The following is a 9,853-nucleotide window of genomic DNA, read 5'->3' on the forward strand; positions in this document are numbered from 1 at the left end:
TGTTACGGGATGGGATCGGTCGTATGGTTTTTTACCGTACGATTTCAAACTTTGTAGTGGCTCTTACATATGTGTCATTTGGATGAAAGGGAAATGAAATGAAAAAAAAATGGACTGCCATTCGAAATATGTAATTAAATTTAATGTTAAAGTTTTATCCTAATGTAATTATTATAATACAGACAATTTTAAACATAAAATATCATATATCATCTAATTTTGCACATTAGTAAAATAAAAGTTAATTTCACTCAATAACCAATTTACGAACCGTAAAAGTGACTTTGTATTCAAATGTACAAAATTGATCAAGAAAAGGTTAGTTAAATACGTCGCAAAAACTTAACTCAAGATGAGAATTATCGTGAAAATCTTAAAAAAAAAATTAAGTTTGTACTCACACAATATTTTTGCTATTAAAAGTAAGAAATTTCTAAAAACCTCGTAAAAAAAATCATAATTTTTCTATGGTTAAAAATAATAAAAGGAAAATTCACTATTAATGAACTTAAACTTGCTTAAATATACAATATTCAACTCAGCGATTTCGTTAATACTTTAAAAAATTATGATTTAAACTAGTTTCCAAAATAAAAAAAAAACAATTAAAATTTTAAAAAAATGCAATTTTCTACATCACACATATATCCTTAAATTTATGCAGTCAGTGCACTGCTATCTTATCCTTCAATCTCGATTATTACCCCATTAAAATTCATCATAAATTTCCTCCCGAAATCGACATGTTTATAATAAATTCGACACAGACCAAAAATTGATCATATTAAACGTTTACATCATCAATTTAATAATCTAATACAATCTGATCTAACCCAAAAAGAAGGAATGTGAACAGTCATCTTAAATAGGAGCGTGTGTATTAAACATCTCATACAATAATAATGTATAATAACATACATACAGGTAAATACGTAATATGCAATAATCGTACACAGAAAAAAATCACACACTGTGTAAAAAATAATCAATTATAAATAAATCCAATCTGTAATACACTCATAATTACAATAAATTTCCTATTTACAATTAGACATAAAAACTTTTTTTTAACTTAACTATGCCGTAAATATAGCAAACATCCCCTGCGAAACCATAAGAGGTAGAGTGCGCCGAATCTCAAAATTTACATACATGGAGTACTACGAGTGTTCACCGCATAATCAAGTGTGCACAATTAGCAGCCCAAGATCAACGTCTGAAACGTGCCACCGTTACCTTCGATAAAGATTACATAAAAAACATGTAAACCGCATGAAAAGCATTCGAAGAAGACTCGTTGAACTGACTTTCATTTGAAAGTGGGCATACAAGTTCATCACTTGAACTATATATACATATATATACTTGGCAAATTAAAAACACCGACTTCAAAATTGATACAGTTTGAATTTCGACGGTTGTTCAGTTAGAACCATCCCGATCAAAATCATAACATGAAATTAAGCGACAATAAATATATAAATACTCGGTCTCCTTCAAATTAACGGTGAATTTCAAGTGCATTAGACCACAATGTGTAGTACTGAACTACTGATATTGATACGACCCGTTTGCCGGTTCGTTCTGATGAAAACCGTACTTTTCCCTATCGTACATCTGGTTTTCGTTCATGTTGACGTTTTCCGGCGCGATGTGTGCCTGCTGAGGATCGTGGGCCTGTTGAGGATCGTGGCCCGCCTGTTGAGGATCGTGGCCCGCCTGTTGAGGATCGTGCGCCTCCCACTCGGGCTTCCACAGCCTCTGACGACTCAAGAACGGTGGATAGTACTCGCCGTAACCTCGGTACACTTCGGCCGACTGATACATTGGATTGTAACTATTCCGACTGGTCTCGTCAGCACTGTAGTGCTCTGTCGAGCCCTGACTCGTCGACTGCATGTCGGCGAGATAGACCGGCATCTGGTTCGTATAGTTTAAGAACGTCCTGGAAGCCGGCGAGAGCAGACTGCTGGCGAGTAAAGATTGACTATGCGTCGAGTCCTCGTTCTGCGATAGGTTCAAAACGGTGGAGCTCTCGTTGGGCTCGACGACGACCCTCTCGCTGTGGGTGATGTCAGGCGTCGTCAGCTTCTTCGGCTTGGTCATCTTTCTACACTTCTTAGGTTCTTCGCTTTTCGATCTCTGTTTGTTCTTCGGCGTCATCTTATTCATGAACTTGAAAAATTCGCTCTGATAGTCGGGCATGTTTGCAGCTGTCGCTGCTGCTGCTGCTTTCTTGTCTGTCTCCTTTTCGGTCGATTTGGTCTCGACGCTCTTTGGATATTTGATGGCGTTCATGGAGGTGGTGACGAGCGACGGGGTGTTCAGGGCGATATCGGTGGAAAATGGATCGTCTTGGTGGTCGGGTTCGACCTGCGGCTGTTCAACGGGTTCAAATGTCTCAGGTACTACTTTGGGGGGGGTCTGAATTTTGGGAGTCCTACGTCTAGGTTTGGGTTTGTCGTGGCGCTTGTGCATTATTTTGGCGCATCGTTTGTGTTTGCATTTTCTAGCGCCTTCGACCGTCGTCGCATTGCTGACGTTCATCTTGCATACGACCCAAATTGCTTCGGTGGGAGTTTTGACGATGGTTTCTGTTTTTTCACGTTTCACTTTGTCTTTGTTCAAGTTCATTTTGGAGCTTTCCAACAATCCTTTTTTGATTTTTTCGACAACTTCGTTCTCTAGCTGATCGATCTGACTAACATCCAAACTATCGTACACATCTTCCTTCTTAAATTCATCGATCAAATCATCAGATTTAGCGTGGATAATAACTTCTTCGATATATTGCGGCGTGTCACACCTAGAGCCCAAAATATCATCCCAGTGACTGCTTAAAACCTCGTCCATTTGCTTTATTTGTTCCTTTGATAGTTTTTTAGTCTTCATTTTCACTTTAGCTCCCTCGTCGCGTTTCTTTGGAGTACTCGTCGAAGTCTTCTTTCGTTTTCTGCTGCTGACATTCATGTTGTCTCTCTTGGAATCATAATCGGAATCATCTTGGTGTGCATCCTCCGGGATGGTGAGTTCAGATGGATCAATCTCTCCTCCTTTAAGCCAAATGTCTTCTAAAGCTTCCATCTGCCCTTCATCTGGCCCATAGCTATGTGGGGCAGCATTCATTGCATTTTCGGCGGGATGACTTGTTCTCAACATATCCAAATCGCCTTCTTCCATTGAGAGTTCATCCTCAGCGAGCACATCTTCACCGAGGATAGACACGGGTATGGCACCAGCCATTCCAGCCATTCCTCGTGCCATCGCTCGTTTGACGTGAGCAGGGTGACGCTTTTTCTCTTTATTTTTCTGATCAGCTTCTACAAACGAATCAGGAAGTTCTTGGTTATTCTTATTGCAAAGGATATCTTGACCGGTTGGATGCGGGGCTGCTGCCATGCGATCAGGTTGTTCCGGGTGACAGCCAATGTCTTGTCCTTTAAGCCATAAATCATATCTATCCGGTTGGAAGCGTTTCACAAAGGTATCCATAGATATTTTGACCATATCGTTACTGCATGTGCATTGCAGGGATCTCTTGCCATACTCGACCCACCTGGGAGCAGCGAAATTAGTCGATTCCGCACAATTAAAACCATGATTGAAGCCAGCATGATATCCGTACGGGAATGTAATGATGATTTCTCCACGAGTCTGAGTTATTTTATTGTATGGTATGGAATAGAGCTTTAATATTTGAGGACTAATGAGGGTCATTTTGTGACGAAGGAAAGCTTGACAAGTTTGTGCCGAAGACGAGAAAAATCCTGAAGCAACCCTTTCGAAGCGTTTACCGTGCTCAGGTGGAATGGCATACCACGTTTTAGGATCTCCGAAATGAAGATAATTGATAGAATACAAATCCATATCTTCAGTGTGCCAAGCAAATGTCGTTTTCCACATTCCGAAATACAAGTATGCCGTGTTGACTCCGTCGATTTCAATTCCATAATCTTCATTTACGTAATCCAAGATAGTTCCCAAGCGATTTATATTCCATTCGTTAACGTCAGTATCGGTGATAGAGCCGCTGACATCTGCGCCATAAATCGGTGCTACGTAAGTGATATTTTTCCAATATTTTCTTTCAAGATCGTCCCAATCCGAATGTCGAGGGGTGCAATACTTGACGGAATTTGCCATCACTGAAAACTCTTTGACAGACATCGGCTTCTTTTGTATGTTGATTTGCTGAAACAGGCCTTGCTTCCCCGTAACCACTTGGCAAATCGGAGAAGGTATGGTAATGTTGAGATCTTCCAAATTGTAACCCGATTTTCTGGGCACCCATTCTTGCGGCGGTATAACTTTAGCAATCCCAGCTTTGTGTGCGCCTGAAATTGAAAGTTCGTATTTTATAAATGTCGTAAATAATGAAATAAATTTCAACTTGTAAATAAGCACATTTCTACCTTGAGATTCCATATACTGTACGAATTTGTTGAAATCTTTGAATTCTTCCCATGTCGGGCGAAACGTTTGAATCTTGATCCCAGTTCCATTGACACCATTGGGCAAGTCGCCATCATCGCCAACGGTATCTCGCGGCATTTTGGCGACGAGAGATGACACTGTAATGATAAATTTCAATCGAATAAAAAAGTGTCAACAAACAATTTATCACAAAATACTCGATTTAATAACACAACATTTTAATTTTTTTATTGTCTGATTACAACTATTTTTAGTACGATTTATACTAATTTCTGAAAAGAAAAACCTCAAATGAAAATATTAATACAACAAATTTTACGTAAATTGCAAAATTGTTATACTTTCCAATTTGAATTTAGTGCGTATATTTATCAATTTTGGTATAAAATAATTATAACAATAAATTTGGGCGTAAAGTTAGCGTATTGTATCATTTATTTTTTTTACAAGTTAAAGTCGTTAGAAAAAATATATTTTTTATAAAATTTGGAAAAAAAAACTCGATGAGCTTCACAATGAATCATGCAAAACGTACAAAAATAATACTGCGAGTGTATTTATAGTTTACAAATACTAAATCATGTAAATACTAAACATGAGCGTAATGGTATATTTAAACTGGGGCACGCGACCAAACACCAATACCATCAGCCCACAATCTCACAGAGTTGATATAAAATGTAAAGTGAGACGAACGAACGAACACCAATGTAAACTTGCCATTACACAACGCCAATCAAACGTGCATACAAAATATTGTTTTCGTTATGTCAACATTCCAACCGCATAAAGTTCGCGTGCAAAAACTTGATAGCGCGACAGCTGCTCCTGTAAATGTACGTATAAAAGCGAGAGCTCGGCGTGAAGATGGATTTGTCGAAGAGTGATCGGCGCCAGATGCCGTGGATGAGGGTCTACAGGCTGAAATAGTATCGTATGGGCGGAATTGAAACGGCGAACCTGGCGGCCAAAATTGAAACTATCGACATGTCAAATGAAATTATTAATGAATCGAGGATGAGGGGGGGAGGGGAGGGGCGGGGTGTGTTTAATGGACGGGGGGATGCAGGATGACACTTGTGATATATGAAGTGATGGAAACTCACGCGAGGGGGCCGCGGGTGTGGAGGGCGGCGGCCCGGGAGCGACGCGTGGAGGGGGGCGCCTCCGGGGGGCGCAGCCCTACGCGACGGTCGGAGGCTGCGGCTCACGTACGCCACTAGCCACCGCTGCGTCCCGATAGCAGCTTGCAGCGACAGCCCTCACCGTGAGTCTCGCTCGCACACCCGCCGCCGAGCGAGACAGCGCGCTTAATAGACGTCGCAAGCTGCTACTGGAACGCATCGCCCTTTTCAATATAAATACGCGGGTTTTCAGCCAAAACGGATTTTGGATATTACCGATCGTCAATTTTCTGTATTGTAATATTGAATAAAATGCGGCTAATCGAGTCGGTGCTGATCAACCTTTTCTAGGACGGCTCGACCGGCATTCGAAAGTTTCGTCTACGGAAGTTTTATCGAACTCGTTAAACTGCCGTTTCGTACATTCGCTTACGTTTTCGATCTCTCTTCTTCCTTTTTTTCCTATATGTGGCATAAATCGATGTAAAGTTTCGACTTTTGTGAATAGATGGTCAAATTTTTGCATTTTTTTAGAGCATATAATTGCACTCGTCCTGTTAGCGACTCTCAATCTTTGCGGCCGCGTATTATATTACGCGACGCGCTGTTTTCGTTTTACTTTGATTTATGTATTTCGCAACGTAATAAATTGAATCTTTGCAAATATTTTCACAATTTTTGAAACAAACTTAAAAAATCTAAAATAAACAACATTTTATTTAATTTTATTGATTTTTAATATATGTAATACATTTAATTTCGTGTTGAATTTTAAATGCAGTTATTTGTTGCGTTTCGTAATATTGTTGAATGTCAATATGTTGTTTCATTACTTTTATATGCTGAACAAACAAGTTGAGAATCGTAGAACAAAATCCGATATCTGATTTTTCACAAGTTTACGAACGTGAAATATATTTCGAGATGTCTATTTTCTTTGTGTATTTACATTAGATTGTGAAATATGTACAAACTTTATTTGAAAAGGGTAATTTTGAAAAAATTGGATTTTAAATTTTTTTCTTAATTTTTCGGAATAACTAAGCCAACTAAGAAACTTTCAAAGCTAACAAATAATACATTTGTTTTATTATTTAATTATTAAAAAATGTAATTATATACTTATTGTGAAATAAATAGATATTGCATATATGTATGTACATATGTACATATATTTTCATGAATATATTTATGTTGTATCTTCATAAAAAGTTTAGATACCACTGCATCTCATTTAATTTTAAACTCACTGTTTGATTATGAACATATTGAAACTGTGATTTTTTGCGCTGAACATGATTTTAAAAAGTTATTTTTAAATAATTAGTTACTTATCAATTTCGAATTAATTACTGCCATTTGAAAATTCTAAAACCTCGCATACTCATTAATGTCCCCGATGTATGTACATATGTACTTTAAATTGGACCACACTTCCATTAAAACATTTCAATTCACATATGTGTATATATACATACATATGTAGGTAGTACATTTACACATCTATGTACATATGTACGTATATACACATTCACACATGTTCTATTTTTTTTATGGTGATTCTGATGCTGATTTCACACAGAAGCCATTCGATGAATATCAACATTATTTTTATCAAGAAAAAATATATACATATATACACATACATATATAAACATATACACATATGTATTAACGACAAATATAGTTTTACATTTTATAATAGTTAAATATAAAAATGCCATATGTAGGATAAGAAAAGGTCGTTTCGATTCGAAATAGTACATACATATGTACGTCACAGCTAAACCACTGCCAACAAAATGTACGAATATAATATTGAAAGAAAAAACTTCAATATATACTGTTTACTACCAATATTTCCTCTAAGCTAATAGACGGCGCTAAGTCTCTGAGCATTTAGAGCCATCTATTGAAAATTTATTTAATTAATTTTTCTATTGGTGTTTTATATTGTTTATACGAAGGTAGGTTGGTGGTTTTTTTACCTTTTTTTCATATTAAATATAAATATTAAATTAAATATATTTAAAAGGTATTTGAAAAAAATACGATCGTGTGCGGATCAAACACAGCACCGGCAAATTTATTTTAATTTTTTTAAATTTAATAACTTAATATGCCATAGCCCATGTGATGATATTTCATCGGGTTCAACACTATTCATATAATAATATCAATATTCACTAGAAATACATTTTTTGCGATGCGCTTTATTGTTTGTAAAAAAACGACTACATACGCATGCGTATTTCACGGGTACGAACTGGGTTATTGGAAAATGTAGTACATACATACTCCTTTGTAATTGACATAAGTATAAGTTGTTAAGGAATAAGTTTGGTTGGTTAGATTAGTTTAGGGCCGGGTTAAAATTTATGAAGGAGTCACGAATTGATATCTTGGATGAGTCACACAAATCTCAATAAATTAGAGTGAATCAACAGAATATAAGTACATATGTACATACTTATTTTTAAAGTGAATATGTATCGTTTTATTTTATTTTATTTTTAAAGTGAATACGATTGTATCGAGCCCAAATGACGGCTGTGTCAAAAAAATATTATAATTTATATTTAATTTCAAAAAAATCTGACCAGAAAAATGTATTATAACATTACAGGATTTTTATTACAATATGAAAATTCTAAATCCAAATAACCACTAGCTTTAATACACAGCTTTTTATTCAGAAAAAAAAATTAACATTTTATTTCGAGCCTTGATTTATAGAAAATTCAGTGTAGTGTTACAGCGTTTGCCCACAGCCTGAAGATTGTTCATTTTTACATACCTCCTTTACGTTTCACTTGCGATTACAATTCAGGAAAAAGTTTCCCTCTTATCCGATCGTTTTCATACTTTGCCATATTGCTCATTTTGGTCATCAATATAAGTAAATGGATCCTCCGCCATTACGATAGAGATAAAGATCGAAAATTTTTAATATCGGTGACGTCTCGTAGTCATTAATTTTATACATAGATGGCGGTAGTAAAATAAAATTAATGGTATTTTTATTCAAAATAATAATTTTATACACAAATTATAGAAGAGGTATGTTTTTAAAAAACTTTTTTTTATTCTTTATATTTTCATGTACATATGTATGCTATAGCGCAGTGACAGGCCATCCCTAAGGTGCAGACGCACAGAGAGATACATGGAACGTGCTTCTTTTCCTTAAACAGTTTTGCACATTTAAAAAAACGCACACAGGCCAAAACTAAATGTATTGACAATAGGTTTGACAGAGTGATTCCCATATTTGAAGAAATATAGGAGAAACTTGTCGGAAAAAATCCATGCGGTGTGAGACATATTTATCACCACAGAAGGCCAAGAAGGTGTCCGTGCCGTACGATCCAAACCATTATACAATAAAGGTAGGTATAAGTATATTAATTACAAACCGCAAGAATATTTATGACTTGCAATAATTAGCAAATTAGAACTAGCCGAATTTACGAGAGAACATGAGATAGAATCATTGTTGGATATGTCTTTTTGTTGAAATTATCTAATGCTAAAGGGTTAGCTTTGTGCTTTGTCTATTTCTTGGTACTTTCTACGGTGCTCTGTTCACAGGGCCGCGCCTAGATTTTCGGCCGCCTGTGTGTAAACTTAGATCAGCATTTACATATATAAATCAAAACGATTAATTCTGAATAGGACCAGACGACAAGAGAGACTGAACGTTTTCAAGTTAATTCATGAAAATATTATATTTTTACCCCCAATCCCACATCTAGGACATTATTCTTTCGATCACCAACCAATATTCCACATCCTTGAAGAAATACACCTGACAGTTGCAAAGATAATAGAACATAAAAGACCTAGCTCTATGCAGACCGAAGCTATACCTGCTATCCCGTTATTTCCCAAAATTATAGTTCGGGTGTGTTAAAAGTTGTAACTCGCAACAGCAATCCACAAGTATATGTACAACAAAACAACCTAAATACATTTTAAAAAGTACGATGTCTAGTTTCGTATATAATTTATAATTTATAATAAAAAGAAATATAATTTTTTCGACGCATTTCTTTCAGCCGCCCATTATATTTCGGCCGCCTGTGTGCGTTGCACACATAGTCAGCAGTATGGCTCAGTGGTTGCGTTTATGTTTAGCACCAACAGATTACTGGGTTCGATTCCGTGGTAATATTTAATACTGCTGGTTAGACTTGGATATTTGTGACTCCCAAGTCGATCTTTTCTTATCAGAGTTTGCCAATTTATCTGATTTTCATTTTTGAAACAGTTCCTCAAATTTTCAAAATATCTAA

At 36.3% G+C, this 9,853-nt stretch overlaps 1 protein-coding gene across 1 annotated transcript; it reads right to left on the minus strand.

The window, feature by feature from the left end:
• Positions 1-111: 111 nt before the first annotated feature.
• On the minus strand, positions 112-5,832 carry LOC143914738 (uncharacterized). The gene is made up of 3 exons (XM_077435042.1): positions 5,541-5,832; positions 4,413-4,571; positions 112-4,334 (listed from the first exon to the last, which is right to left on the minus strand). The coding sequence occupies exons 2-3, from the start codon at positions 4,549-4,551 to the stop codon at positions 1,549-1,551; spliced, it is 2,925 nt and encodes a 974-aa protein (XP_077291168.1). The 5' UTR covers positions 4,552-4,571; positions 5,541-5,832; the 3' UTR covers positions 112-1,548.
• Positions 5,833-9,853: the final 4,021 nt, after the last annotated feature.

This window comes from Arctopsyche grandis, chromosome 7 (assembly GCF_051622035.1).
Source record: "Arctopsyche grandis isolate Sample6627 chromosome 7, ASM5162203v2, whole genome shotgun sequence".
NCBI lineage: Eukaryota > Metazoa > Arthropoda > Insecta > Trichoptera > Hydropsychidae > Arctopsyche > Arctopsyche grandis.